The sequence below is a fragment of the Protopterus annectens genome, chromosome 13.part0, assembly GCF_019279795.1.
Source record: "Protopterus annectens isolate FY-2018-M chromosome 13.part0, PAN1.0, whole genome shotgun sequence".
NCBI lineage: Eukaryota > Metazoa > Chordata > Ceratodontiformes > Protopteridae > Protopterus > Protopterus annectens.
This window is the reverse complement of record NC_056747.1, coordinates 1,304,538,287-1,304,554,381: the sequence shown is the minus strand read 5'-3', so window position 1 is coordinate 1,304,554,381 and position 16,095 is coordinate 1,304,538,287. Positions and strand designations below refer to the sequence as shown.

Genomic DNA, 16,095 nt, shown 5'->3' with positions numbered 1-16,095 from the left:
TGCCGCTGTTTCCATATTCGCTAAGAAGCCTTTTCATGCTTCTAATATAGACACTTTAGAAACACCTTAACCATTATGCCAGCCCCCAACTTTGTTTCTTTATTTTATTCTTTGTTGACTGGGTTAGTCCCATTAGGCTGGTAGCCTATTTTCAGGGGAGATCTGAAGTGGTATTTATATTGTTAAGAGAAATTTGGCCAGGGCATAGGGGAACTTCCCCTACTCTTTTTGGTAGGTGCCATGGGATCTTTTACACACACCTGATCTACCACCAACTCAAGAAGATAGGGCCACTGTTTAACATCTCATCTGAAGGAGTACAGCACCCCTGTATACTGCACTACAGTATCAGCAGTCAATCTACCTGGTGTGGTAATAGACCCCACAGCTTTCTGGACCATCTGTGAGTATATTACTTGTCACACCACTGACACTGACATCAACTTATTTGGTGGAGGGGACAGAATTATACTGCTTCCTTTATTAACTGTTTAATTTTAAAGATTTCCTTTTCAGCCTCAACAAAAAGTTGAGCTTCCTCATCAAATCCTCTAAAGCTAGCTATGAAAACAGAATTACAGCAGATAGTAAAGACAACTACAAGGCCTTCTATAGTTATGTAAAGAATCTCCACTGCAATACCCAGATTTGCTCTGAGCTACTGCACATTGGTACCTCCTATACTGAGCCAACAGATATTGCCAATATACTGGCTGACAGATTCATTCCCAACATTACCCCCCCAAAGGGACAGTCACAACACCAGTAGATTGGCACCCAGTATTGCTGCTGCACAGGTTAAAACAGCATGTCCAAGGCCAAGTATACAGCATCTACAGTACCTGACAATATCCCTGGCTGTGTTCTACATGAACTACAGAGTGAACTGGCACCTCACCTGTGTGCCCTGTTCAATCACAGCCTCCTCAAGCTTTATCCCTACCAAATGGTGCACTGCTACAGTCATCCCTCTCCACAAAGGAGGAGCGACTACAGGCCCTGGGAACTATCGCCCCATTACCCTGACAAGTCTGATATACAAAGCTATGGAATGCATCATCATGGACCTAATAAACAAGGATATTGGGGATCTCCAAACTCTGGATTCCACACAGTTTGGTTTTGTGAAGGGTAGATCATGCCTGCTCAACTTGGTCAACTTCTTTGAGTCAGTCACCAGAGCTATAGATGAAGGCAAGGTGGTTCATATAGTCTACCTTGATCTGGCCAAGGCCTTTGATACCATTACCCACTCAGGAATCATAGGAAAAACTAAGCTAGGCATCAACCCCTATATCAGTAGATGGGTAGCAAACTGGCTCACAGATAGAACCCATAGTGTGGAAATAGCTGACTCCAAGTCAGACTGCAGACCATTCATGAGTAGAGTCCCACAGGGTTTGGTCCTGGGTCCTCTCCTGTTTGGTATCTACTTCTCTGAAGTCCAGGCCAACAAGAAGGGACTCTGGTTGACAAAGTTCACAGATTATTGCAGTTTGGGAGCTATTATTAACTCCCCAAGTGATGTTGACATCCTACAGAAAGGCCTCACTGACCAATGACTGGTGTCAGAACCATGGCCTTAAGCTCAGTTCCAAAAAATGTGTCATCATCCCCCTTGGGAAAAGCCCAGTTCCCTTGAATTACCACATTGATGGTAGTCCACTGAACACAGAAGGCGTTATAAGAGATCTGGGAACACAGGTTGACAGCAAACTCTCTTTTGACTACCACATTGCCACTGTGGTCAGAAAGTCCTTCTATGTGGCACATCTCATTATAAAGGGTTTTGCATCCAGGAAGAAAGAGGTCATTGTCTCCCTCTACTCTTCTCTCATTAGGCCAATCCTCGAGTACAATGCCCCATTTGGCATGTACCTCACTAGATACCTGCAACAACTGGAGAGGCCGCAAAAGTACTTCACAAAGGGGATCCTAGGCTTTAAACACTTGTCCTATATGGACAGACTCAAAAAACTCCAATTATTCTCTGTCTCGTATTGCCTACTTAGAGGCGATCTCTGCTTGTCTTACAAAGCCATGTCTGACCCAGCTCTGTTAGAAATGCTACATCTAAAGAAATCCCAATCCCTCTGTACCACATGCTCCAGAGACCTCAACCTCATTACCACAATCAACAGAATATGTTGGAGGGACAGGTTCATAACCCAGAGACTGCCTATGCTCTGGAATAGACTTCCCATATATATCAAGCAGAGCACCTCACTGGCCCTCTTCAAGAGAAATCTTGATGAGTGGATGGGAAATAGAAAATTCACCCCAGGGATCACTCCAGTGACTCTACTCAACAGAGGCACTGGGAACTAAGGTCGGGTGGCACGATGCCAGGGTAATCCTATGGGCTAGGCTTGTAAAGGCATCAGGACCATTAGCCTAGTACACACCTATGAACCTATGAACCTAACTATGCTTTATTACATCATGAAATGTTGTGCTGTACTGCAGACTTTTTTGCTTTGTCTTCAGTACCTGCACATTAGTTGGAGAGAGTTTTGAAATGGAAAACATTGCAGCTAACAGTCTTGTTTCATGAATATTCATTAGCTCCATTACTTAATGAATATTCATAACTTACTGCTATCTTTCACATGTGAAAATTCATTACTTCAAACAGAAGACATGTCACTCATAATCATGAATTAATAAATTTGCAAATATCAATTAATATATGGGCCACTTTAGGAATGCCCAAACGTACAAATTGAACTGGGGATATGAAAGTTCAGGTATGCACTTTCCATTGTATACAGTTTCCTTTACAAGTGCTGACATTTTTGGAAATTATTACCATGTCAGGGCTAGCCACTCTGTAGTGATTGACTCTAGGTCATTTGACCGTACTGACTAATGTTGATGTGACATCCCAATCCCATGCAAAAATGGGGCATGGGGGTTGATGCCAATGATGACTTACTTGCCATTTTTTGTGACACGTGGAAAGATATGTAGCACTACAGTATGTTGTGTTGAAGTGTGATACCAACATTCTGTGTCCTAGCGAACTCTAGGTGGTGCTAGAAAAATTAGACCCATGACTACATCATGAAGTAAGAGGACAGACATTGTAAACACTTTTTCAAGGGACTCTTCCTCCCTCGAAGATCTGCTGTTTTAATGAATTCATAACACCTCTGTAATAGCATGTAATGGCCTGGAAGGATATCACTGTAGTACAGAAGCTTTAAGGTTATGAGCTACGAGCTACGAGCTAATAGTGTACTTGACCCTGTAGTCCTGGTTTGTTCCCTTCAGTCACTTCCTGCATGCTGTGTGAGTATGAGCAGGCCATTTAGCCAGACATCGCCTTTAAAAACAGGCATTTCCAGAGTAGGTTCCTGTCCAAAATGTAGGCTACCAAAAACTGAAACAAAATTAATGCTGGGAAAAGGAGGTGGAAAACATGCTGCAAAATGGGTGCTAGTGATACAGATAATAGAAATACTGTAACATTGGCAATGATGGCAGAGAATTAACCCTATAACTGTACCTATGTGACTGTACAAGCTGATGAATCCCACACCTCAGATTCTGAACAACAAAGCAGACCAGGAGGTATACCTCAGGGCACTGGAGCAGAGACCACAGAACTGAGCCACGTGCACCCATTAAAAGATATAGCTGACAACACTAAAGTATACTAGAACATGCGGAGAGAACTAGGTCAGATACAACAGAAAAAAATGAAATGTATCAGTGGAAAGGAATTCACTAAAGGAGAGAAACTGAAGAAGAAACCATGAAATTAACTTGGTAAGGGCTAACTCAGTGCCATAACTAGAACAGAATGAAGGCAGCAGCTGCCAGGGGATGTGATTGGCAGGTGTCTATAGCAGCTGCCAGGGGATGTGATTCACAGGTGTCGATAGTCTGGAAGTGCAGCACTGCTTTTGTACTATAAACTCAAGTGTTGTGTGCATTCATTTAAATGTAAGAAGCTGCTTGTTACATTAGTAACAAGCAGCTTGCTATAGTTTCACAGAAGAATACCCATTTCTGGTTCTTCAAGTTGGGAAGACATTTTTTTTCTCCCCATCTAATTATTGAGGGGCCTCAGCTTGGGGATCTGCACCCCCCCCAGTGCCTGGTGCTCTAGCTATGCTTCTGGGCAAACTCATCTAATGACATCAGAAAGTAATTGATCTAACATTTGTATTTAGCTAAAGAGAAAAATAGAACTGAAAATGAAGCTTGCAGTTTGTGTTATGCAGACAAAAATACTAAAACTTCTCATGCTGTCAGTGCTTTATTATGACATTTTGTTTCATGCAGTATGAGTGCAATACATCTTATTTTGCTTCTGTAGTTTCAGGCAGAAATGGCCGGAAGATACTTAATGCATTATCAGACAAGCATCAGGGAATCAAGGCCAGTGGTGGTCAGTCGTTCAGCAGTCCATTATCTGCTCAGATACAGGCTTCCAAAGTGAAGGCAGTCCCCGATCTCTACGTCATCTCCTCACCTGCTCCTATCGTTAACAGACCTGGAATGAACAACCCACCAAAGAGCAGCATCCAGAGAGCAACAAACATTGAACTGGACAGGTCAGTTTAAAACGCCATATACCTTCAGTCAAAAAGCTTAAAGCACAGAAAATTGTGTTGATTCAAACCACTGTTTTCCTATCTACACTTGGGGATTGCCTTTCATTAATGGTTGATATTCTGTTGTGAGAGGCCTATTGTAGAATTGCAAGTTCAAATCCCATTACCCCACTTCCAGGGTCTGTGTCAAGAGGGCATCTGTTCAACAATATTACATTCATCCAAAATCCAAAATGAAAAGTTCTGAGGCAGCTGTTATTCAGGCATTACCATATACCTATCTCTATCTATTGTCTATCAATCTATCCATCTGTCTATCTATCTATATTTGTTTGTTTGTTGTTGTTTTATTTATTTCACTTTTAACCAGGTTATTCACTATGAACCCTAGTGTTAATTCTCTGTGAGAAAAGTTGCATAGAAGAAACCATGTGATAGTTATGAATATCCATCCAGTCTGAGTAGCATATATATGGGAATGAAGGGGAAATCAACATTCCTGAAAAAACTCATATGAGCAATGGAAGAACATGCAAATGCTATTCAAATAACAGTCAAAGGGCTGGATTGATCTCAGGAGGAAAGAATGCAGCACAAAGAGTTGTGTATCCAGGCATTTGGAATACCACGGCTCTTCCATTCCCTGGTCCCAACAGGGTCTGTTCTGAGAAAAGGTAATTTAAGCTTTCCTACAAACATTTTCTGTGATCATGCCCATAGGGGAGGCAGGTCCCTTTTATACTGGATAAGAACAAGACTGGGTTTAGAGGGAACGACACTGAGCTTGTATCATACAAGTACAGGCTGGGAACACTGCAGTTCATTTACAGAAAGAGACTAATTCTCTGGATTTAGAAATTTGAGTGGTGGTGGGGAATTAGCATGCAGACCTGAAGTATAACAAAGGGTGTATGCCTTTAGAGTGGGTGGGTTTTCCATTACAAAGCATATTAAGGTCTGGTCTCCCCTGCTTCCTTCTTAGCACCTGTGCAAGATAACAAATTATGTGGGCTATACCTCTCCAAGGAGTGAAATTCTTGTGTACAGGGTACATAGAAAAGGGTGTGTGAAAAGCCCGATATCCCTGATGTTTCTTCTCCTATACAAAGCTTTAACATTTCTTCATTTTATACTGAATATATATATGAGTGATTAGTTAGCTATAATGTATGTATAATGTCATTTCTACAATTTCATTGACATTCAGCAAAAGATACATAATTTAGTATAACATATATGTTGACCTAAACAAATGAATCAATGTTTCATTGGACTAATTCTGTTTGTTGCTCTTAATTAAATAACAGAATTATGAATTACTGTGTAAAAAAGACCTGTTTTATTTTAACAGGGTTGGAAGATTACCAACTAGATAATGCCAACACAATCAACCAAACTCTACTTCTTAACCACGAAGTGCCTTGATATTCAAAACTACGGCTTTGGGAAAATGAATGGTACTTTTAATGAGCCAAAAGGGTATCTTTCTGCGTGCTCCAAATCTTTAATCACTGTCCTTATTTAAAATGTATATAGATTTGTAACTTAAAGACGAATTTCAGTCTTTCTGTGCCAACCAAAGCAATAAGCCAAGCACCTGATTTTATAATTTGTTCTTCTAGAAGTCATCAGAATGCACTTTGTTCAGAGAATTCTGGTTTTAGCCATGTTAAATGTCTTGTTATTATTCTCAGACCATAAAAGATGTGCATGTCAACTTTTGCAAAGTGTATTCTTTCCCGTAGGGCAGTAATCAGCAGTTTAAGTTTGTTAGGATTATTTGTATTAACTTCCCTGGGATTTTTGATTGTATGTCAGGGTTGTTCTTTATTTCTGAACCTTATTAATTCACCAAGCTTTATGTGGGATCATGGGCATTTCATTGTGAAAACATTTGTACTCTTGTTTTTTTTTAACTAAGTTATTTAACACAAAACCTATCCAATAGCAAAATAATTAAAGCATGCAGCCAAAATAATGCTTTATGTGTGGGTGTAGTTACCTTAATGCATATGTAATGATACTGTTGAACATATATATTAAATATAAGGAAATGAGGCCAGTGGATGAATACAAAGGTCCAGGCAAGCTTCACACACTCATACAGTTAACAGCTTCAAGATGGAACAGCCTTCTGCAAAGAAGTGTGTTTAATGTTCCATTTCATTGAGAGAAAAGTTGTTGGCATGTGAACAGAATGGAACAAATCAGCTGAAGCTTCTGCTAAACAAAACAGGCAATTAAGGAACTTTAATGATTGCATAAGGTAAGCCGCCTGCAGCCCTTAGCCAGCCCCTTACTTGTATATATATATATATATATATATATATATATATATATATATATATATATATATATATATATATATAAACTCCATGGTCACACAAAGACAAACCCACAAACTTCAGATCATTGCTGGTGCACAAATAGAAACTGTACCTGCAGTGATAGCCTATAAAATGTGCATAGACAGATGCACATCTGGGAAAAGAAGTAAATTAGTTACAACTTGACTACTTTATACTCAGGCATAACACACAATGCTTTGTAGTTATATGAAAAACATTGGCACACCCATTTTCTGCCACCAGTAAAGCTAAGCAAAGAAAAATGGTGGACATAAGAATACCAAACTGTTGAAATGTTCAAAAGCTAATGTGCATAACTTAAATATAGTGTTAGAAAAATGACACTAGAAAGCCTGATTTATTCATTTTATGTTATGATTATTTTATTTATTAAGGAAATCCAACCTGGCATAAAACCAATTTTCATTTGAGGCCTGGGGGAAAAGCACCATTGAGAATTGATACTTAACAATAAATAATAATATAATAGTACTTGTATCTTAGCAAACAGAAGTATAAAAGAGAGTGCAACAGACAAGTAATATAGACAGTAATAATACAGACTTAATGATTACAGCATGGACAAAAATAAAAGTATATACAATTTAATTGTATAAGAGCTTAAACAACAAGTACAGGGAAGTACAGAGTGGTTTTAAAAATAATATTTTTACAAAAAATCGTCTTCTTCTCCTTTTGACTGGTCCCATTAGGGGCCACCGTAGCGGATCACTGGTCCGAGAACGAGAGGCAGTAGAGTTTTACAGTGTCAAGTCGCTGGCCCGGTGCCCAACCTTCCTCAAAAGGCATACACTCACACCTAAGGCCAGTTTAGAGTGTCCAATGCACATACAGCATGTCTTGAGAAGGTGGGAAGAAACCGGAGCACCCGGAGGAAACCCACGCGAACACACAGAGGACATGTAGACTCTTGAAGAAAATAAAAGGCAGAATGGTGGCCAAAAGGACCAAAATTTTTCCAAAAGCTATATTTTAAGATTTAAACATTTAGGCCATGGCTCTTATAGAACCTCTGTTGACCCTCAGGATCTTTCATTGTTCTACTAGCATTCTCATTGCAAACCTATCAAGGGGTCCAAACCTCTTAGTGCTTTATAAAATCAATGCCAAACAAAATGCAATAGCCCTGTGGGACAATTACCACTTGTGACGAACTTTGAGTCTGACATGGCGCCAGCAACTCTGCGACCCTGTGGTTCTGTCACTCCAGCCAGTTTGCAACCCATCTTGTGATGTATGGGTTAACATTTAAGCTGATGAGTTTTTCAATGATACCCGAGTGGGGTATTGTATCGAAGGCAACCGGCCAGATCGAGGTAGGCTGTATGGACTGCCTTTCCCTCATCAATGGCTTTGGTGAATGTTTCGAAAAAGTCAACCAAGTTTAAAAGGCATGATCTGCCTTTGACAAAGCCAAACTGGGTTGGATCCAAAGTCTGCAAATTCCCAATGTCTTTATTTATGAGGTCCATTATAATCCTCTCCATGGCTTTGCAGATAAGGCTTGTCAAGCTAATGGGCCGGTAATTTCCAGGGTCTGTGGAGGCACTGCCTTTGTGAAGTGGGACCACAGTTGCAGTGCGCCACTCCCTGGTTACGTATCCAGAGGTGAGACTATGATTAAACAGCTGTCCTAGCTGTGGGTTTAATTCCTCGTTGAGTTTGTGGAGCACACAGCCTGGGACACCATCAGGTCCCATGGATGCTGTGTTTTGCTTTGAGAGAGCAGTTGTTCTCTCAGGGCTGTTTGAGATGTTTGGGGGGCTACAACCATTAGGATCAGTAATCTTCACATCATTTTGAACTAGTTCTGAGCATATCTGGGAGTTTCCTCCCAGGTTTCTAACATAGCTAAAGAGGCCTTATGATTGTCTTTTGAGTCTTTAGCTATTTTCTCTCAAGATTTGCTTTGGATGATTTTATGAGCTCTTAGTTTTTACTTATAGTGATCAAAGGTGTCTTACCTTAAGGATTTTGCTCTATCTTGTAGTACCTTCCTCCTTTGTTGTTGTAGAGTTTGTTTATGGCTGGGGTCCACCAGACTGGACGCTGCCACTTGGTACAAAGAGTCTTTGTTTTGCTTGGGATTGCTCTTATCCATGCAGTCCTGCAGGTGCTGGTAGAAGGCATTTGTAAGTGATTCAGCGGCTTGAGTACTGTTTTCCGGCTCAGGGGCCTTAAAGGAGACCACACTAGTCTTTAGAAGTGTGAAGTCGGCTTTGAGAAGTTTTTACTGTGGTCTTTTATTTCAGGTGGGGTGGGATGAGGACCTCCAGCAAGATTAGTTTGTGATCTGATCTCACCAGTGAGGGGTATACATCCGGTGTTGAACATTGTGCTCCCATGTTCGTGATGATGAGATCAAGTATGTTTTCTCCTCTTGTGGGGATGGTGACTAGTTGTTCCATGGCATTTGGGTTTATGAATTTCAGGAACTTTTGGGCTAGGGTGTTTGGGCTTGAGTAGTGTTCCCAGTCTATATTAGGGTAATTGAAGTCACCTAGTATGATGGTGTTTGGAGATACATTTATCCTCCAGTGTTTTCAGGAAAGCCATGTGAGGTTCCTGAGTTTGTGAGGGTGGCCTGTAACATGCTACAATTTGCAGAGCAGTCTTGCCTATGGTTAATTGCACCTGGATGGTCTCCGATGCATCGTGCGTTGCCAACAGTCTTGAGGTGTGGGTGTCCTTGATGAATATGGATACCCCTCCTTTCTTGGTATTGTCCGGATTTTGGGGCGAGGCATGATATGAGGTAAAACCTGTTAGTGCTGGGGTGCTCTCAGGAGCCTTGAACCAGGTTTCTGTCACAGCACAGACATCGATGTTCTCCATACTGAGAAGGGCCTCGAGTGTGTGCATTTTGAGATTTAGACTTCTGGCATTGAGCAGCATTACCCTTAGTTTTTCCTTTTTGTGTTCTAGGGTGGTAGGTTTAGAATTTGAGCCTTGCCTAAAAAAGGCACTATGGGGGTGGCAAGAGCCTTTGCCAATATCCGGAATCCCAGGGGGATACCACACAATGCTTTGTAGTTATATGAAAAACATTGGCACACCCATTTTCTGCCACCAGTAAAGCTAAGCAAAGAAAAATGGTGGACATAAGAATACCAAACTGTTGAAATGTTCAAAAGCTAATGTGCATAACTTAAATATAGTGTTAGAAAAATGACACTAGAAAGCCTGGTTTATTCATTTTATGTTATGATTATTTTATTTATTAAGGAAATCCAACCTGGCATAAAACCAATTTTCATTTGAGGCCAAAAGCACCATTGAGAATTGATACTTAACAATAAATAATAATATAATAGTACTTGTATCTTAGCAAACAGAAGTATAAAAGAGAGTGCAACAGACAAGTAATATAGACAGTAATAATACAGACTTAATGATTACAGCATGGACGAAAATAAAAGTATATACAATTTAATTGTATAAGAGCTTAAACAACGAGTACAGGGAAGTACAAAGTGGTTTTAAAAATAATATTTTTACAAAAAATCATCTTCTTCTCCTTTTGACTGGTCCCATTAGGGGCCACCGTAGCGGATCAGTGGTCTGAGAACGAGAGGCAGTAGAGTTTTACAGTGTCAAGTCGCTGGCCCGGTGCCCAACCTTCCTCAAAAGGCATACACTCACACCTAAGGCCAGTTTAGAGTGTCCAATGCACATACAGCATGTCTTGAGAAGGTGGGAGGAAACCGGAGCACCCGGAGGAAACCCACGCGAACACACAGAGGACATGTAGACTCTTGAAGAAAATAAAAGGCAGAAAGGTGGCCAAAAGGACCAAAATGGCAAAAAAGCAATATCAGAAGTAATAAACCACTGGTCCAACTGTTAGTATATGTTTATTAGAAAACAACAAAGCTGTTAAGCCACTCAGGACTCTTCATCATTGTTACAACTAAAAGACATTCACTTCTTATTTAAAACCAAATCCAGCCTACACAAACACATGACTTGGAGCTTTATAAAATCACATGACAAAACAGTATCACATGACAATAAAAATCACATAAAAAAATTAGTGATAATGAACAATAAGTAACAGCACCCTACTTATATATATATATATATATATATATATATATATATATATATGTATATATTCACTTCATAATCTCAAAATGCTGAAATTATGAAGCCGAACCATTCACAATCCCAAAACCCACAATAACAAATCACACAGTCACGAACATACATACATCATACACTACATAACACACACCATTCTACCCACAGCACACAAACCACACAACCCTACACTACATGTAAGCAGGGGGGCTGCACCCCACCCCCCACTTATATTTACCAACTCCGAGCTCGCACATAACTAAAAGAAAAATCTCACCACAGCATTCTACACTCGCTCTCACACAAATACACATCACACATACACAAACACCAACAAATCCAACACTCACACTCGTACTTACACCTCCCTACCCTTACACACACACACACACACACACACACATAAACACCAACAAATCCAACACTCACACTCACACTCACCCTTACACCTCCCTACCCTTACCCACACACAAGTGCAAAACACACACAAACACTCACTCACCTGCAATTTCAGACACCATCCCAGCCAAACACATCTCGTAACGGATTCGAGATATTCAAATTCACTCTTATGCACTTTCGGCATTCTGCATTTTCAGCTTCATGGTCTCAGAATGCTGAAATTTGAGATTTCAGCATTTCAAGATTATGAAATGAAACACTCTCTCTCTGTATACATATATATATATATATATATATATATATATATATATATATATATATATATATATAGTGAAGCTAAGTAACTTTTATCTGCACTTTTTAAAGTAATTTCTTTGTGTTGCATTGAGCAATATCTAAAGGGAAGTTGACTGTTATTCAGTAGTGCATGTGGTATTTTCAGTTAAGGCTTGTTAAAAACCTGCACAGCCAGTGATAGGTGGGGGTAGTTTCCTTCATTGTTATTCAGTTACTGTCTTATACAAGTGGTACAGTGAATTATCTTCTGTTTAAACTGTGAGCTTTGGCCGGTTAAGACCTGCATGATATCAACTTGAACGCATAAGTGAAGCTAAGTAACTTTTATTTGCACTTTTTAAAGTAATTTGTTTGTGTTGCATTGAGCAATATCTAGCTGGAAGTTGACTGTTTTTTCAGTAGTGCATGTGGTATTTTCAGTTAAGGCTTGTTAAAAACCTGCATAGCCAGTGATAGGTGGGGGAAGTTTCCTTCATTGTTATTCAGTTTCTGTCTTATACAAGTGGTACAGTAAATTATCTTCCATTTAAACTGTGAGCTTTGGCCGGTTAAGACCTGCATGATATCAACTTGAATGCATAAGTGAAGCTAAGTAACTTTTATCTGCACTTTTTAAAGTAATTTGTTTGTGTTGCATTGAGCAATATCTACTTGGAAGTTGACTGTTTTTTCAGTAGTGCATGTGGTATTTTCAGTTAAGGCTTGTTAAAAACCTGCATAGCCAGTGATAGGTGGGGGTAGTGTTCTTCATTGTTATTCAGTTTCTGTCTTTTACAAGTGGTACAGTGAATTATCTTCTGTTTAAACTGTGAGCTTTGGCCAGTTAAGACCTGCATGATATCAACTTGAACGCATAAGTGAAGCTAAGTAACTTTTATCTGCACTTTTTAAAGTAATTTGTTTGTGTTGCATTGAGCAATATCTAGCTGGAAGCTGACTGTTTTTTCAGTAGTGCATGTGGTATTTTCAGTTAAGGCTTGTTAAAAACCTGCATAGCCAGTGATAGGTGGGGGTAGTTTCCTTCATTGTTATTCAGTTTCTGTCTTATACAAGTGGTTTAGTGAATTATCTTCCATTTAAACTGTGAGCTTTGGCCGGTTAAGACCTGCATGATATCAACTTGAACGCATAAGTGAAGCTAAGTAACTTTTATCTGCACTTTTTAAAGTAATTTCTTTGTGTTGCATTGAGCAATGTCTAGCTGGAAGCTGACTGTTTTTTCAGTAGTGCATGTGGTATTTTCAGTTAAGGCTTGTTAAAAACCTGCATAGCCAGTGATAGGTGGGGGTAGTTTCCTTCATTGTTATTCAGTTTCTGTCTTATACAAGTGGTACAGTGAATTATCTTCTGTTTAAACTGTGAGCTTTGGCCAGTTAAGACCTGCATGATATCAACTTGAACGCATAAGTGAAGCTAAGTAACTTTTATCTGCACTTTTTAAAGTAATTTGTTTGTGTTGCATTGAGCAATATCTAGTTGGAAGTTGACTGTTTTTTCATTAGGTCCCCACCCACCCTGCCTGTTTTTGTCTTGGTGTTCATCTTGGTGGCTTTGAAACTGCCCACCCCTCTTGTAAATTTGCACTTGGATACTCCTCCTGGGCCCATCTCATTTGCTCTCTCAAAAAAAAAAATTATTTGCTTTTACTGTATTTGTGTTTCTTCCTACTTTATTTTGCTTTTGCGTCATCTTAAAAGTACTCATTTGTATTTATTACTGCTTGGTGTAACTCACTCTAAGCCTTTTAGTTTAAGCACTTGGGCTTCAGACCAGTTGTTTTACATTAAGAAGGATTGTGCTCTGCACTGTAGTGGCAGGACAGGTAGCTTACATCCTTCTAAGTTGGGAACCGCTGCTTGAGGGCTCAGTGTTTGTTATTCTAAAAGTGTATTAATTCTTGTTTAAGCACTTGGGGTTCAGGCCAGTTATTTTACATTAAGAGGGTTTGTGGTCTGCACTCTTGTGGGAGGAGAGGCTGGACTCTACCCTTCTGAGCTGGGAATTTCTGGTTAAAGCCTTATAGTGCCTGCATATTTGAACTGTTTCTTACTAAATTGGTACACCTTGTTTGCTGTAGCATAGACTAGATCCAGGCTTGCTGAATCTAGCTTTGTTTGTATAACTTGAGCACTAATCCAGGCATTCTTTAAAGTATTCAATTGTATTTATTACTGCTTGGTAGTAACTTGATTAAAGTGCAGCTATCATTCTAAGTCTTTTGGATTAAGCACTTGGGCTCAGACCAGTTGTTTTACATTAGGAAGGTTTGTGGCCAGCACTGTAGTAGCAGGATAGGTAGCTTACATCCTTCTAAATTGAGATTTAGGAATGTTTCTTATAATGTGTTTAGGGTGGAGGCTAGAGGCATGTAGAAGTCTGTTGTATTGTGGATATTTTCTGTGCACAGTGGTACGAAGAGTATTATCCACTTCCTTGCTCAGGTGGACATCCAAAAAATCAATTTGGTGTGTGTCATAGCTTACTGTAAAACTAACACCCCATTTATTGCTATTCAGATATTCCACAAATTCCATAAGATACTCAATTCCCCCTTTCCAAACCAACCAACAGTCGACCAGGTACCATCTCCAAATATCCATTTCAGGCAAATATAGATTGTGTGTTTCATTATATATAATCTGGTCTTCCACATATCCCATGAAGAGATCTGCATAGATAGGTGCAAAAGAGGCACCCATCACTGTGCCCTGAATTTGCCAGTAGCATTGATCTTGAAAATAGAACACATTCTTAGTTAGAACGTGTTCAGCCATACAGATGAGTAAAGTATTAAATCCTGGAATGTAGAGGTTGGTCTTTAGTAGCCAATATTCCAATGCCAATAGGCCTGCCCAATGTGGTATACTGGTATATAATGATGTTACATCTAGTGTACACATGATCCAATCGGCTTCCAGTTGTGATTCAGAGACAATCTGCAGGAATTCAGTAGTGTCCTGTAGTCTAGCCCGTACATGTGACAACAGGGGCTTTAAATATTGAGTCAGGAAGACTGATAAAGGTTCTGTCAATGATCCAATGCCTGAAACAATAGGTCTACCAGGAGGTGTAGAGAGGGATTTATGGATTTTGGGACAAGTATTGTTTAACTGGATCCTGAACACTGAGATGAAATTTCGTTTTAACACTGATAATGCCCTCCTCAACAGTAAGCTGTAAAAAGTTGTCTATGTCCTGTTTGAATTTAGGTGTTGGGTCAATGGGCATATGTAGATAATGCTGAGTATTTGACACTTGTCTTTTACCTTCGGCCATGATGTTTGTCAACATTTTGTCCTCATTTTATGACAGGACTATTCAAACCAATATTTCTGATGTGTAACAAATGTGTAAAAAATTAAAGTTATATGAAAATCAACCGAGCTTTCAAGAATCACTTAGCAAGTTATCTAAGGATCTTTCAGCCTCTGAAAAAACTTTCAAAGAAAAGAAATTAAAGAAATTTACTAGAGATATAGAGGATTATAGAAGGGGGAAACCCTTTGAATTATACAAAGGGGTAAGATTTGCAGACGGCACCAAAAACTTTACACACACACGACAAAAGCGACCCAGATCAATACTTAAAAGGGGTACATCACCCAACAGGAGTTCGGGGGAAGAATCATCTACTACTGATACTGAATCCACTAATATGTTGGATTCTCCAACTCCAAAAAGGGTACGCAGTGCTGATCACCCTTTAGGCACAGACACAGGGGGGGACGGAAGCATAAGAACGCTAGAGGAATTGTTTCTGTCAATAGTGAAATGAACATAGACTGTTCTAATGTACATAACATTTCTGAATATGTATTAACACCCATGGAAGAGCTTTTGCTGAATAAAGGTCTAGGTTTTATTCCTGGTTTCTTTGTTGATGAAAGCACATTTGCATCAGATGTTATGGATTTTTGTAGAAGACTGAATTTAAAAATATTTTTTGATCAACAGGATTTAACTCAAAGACCCACTGAATTTCGATTCTTACCTTCCAAGTTTTGTCCTCCAATGGACAAACACATAGCCATATTCCAGAATGCTGTTCTCAAAGATCTACACCACCAGTTGGGTACAGGAAACACTATCAGAAATCAGGAAACACTATCAGAAATAATTTAAATGCTCAGGAACAACAGGCACTTACCAGTCTTAGAAAAAATACAGATATCACTATTCTTCCTGCTGATAAGGGTGGGGCCATTGTGGTTATGAATTCCAGTTATTACTGGGCTGAAGGTAAAAGACAAGTGTCAAATACTCAGCATTATCTACATATGTCCATTGACTCAACACCTAAATTCAAACAGGAGATAGACAACTTTTTACAGCTTGCTGTTGAGGAGGGCATTATCAGTGTTAAAACGAAATTTCATCTCAGTGTT

The 16,095-nt window shown here is 39.5% G+C and overlaps 1 protein-coding gene across 1 annotated transcript in view; it reads left to right on the top strand.

Moving 5' to 3' along the window:
- The window catches only part of TTLL6 (tubulin tyrosine ligase like 6), a 1,150,444-nt gene extending 1,143,904 nt beyond the window's left edge, over window positions 1-6,540 (top strand). The window contains exons 12-13 of the mRNA XM_044055332.1: window positions 4,325-4,562; window positions 5,914-6,540. Of these exons, the coding sequence (XP_043911267.1) occupies window positions 4,325-4,562; window positions 5,914-5,938 (263 nt within the window). The 3' untranslated portion in view covers window positions 5,939-6,540. The remainder of the gene's footprint in view (window positions 1-4,324; window positions 4,563-5,913) is intronic.
- The last annotated feature ends 9,555 nt before the right edge of the window (window positions 6,541-16,095 follow it).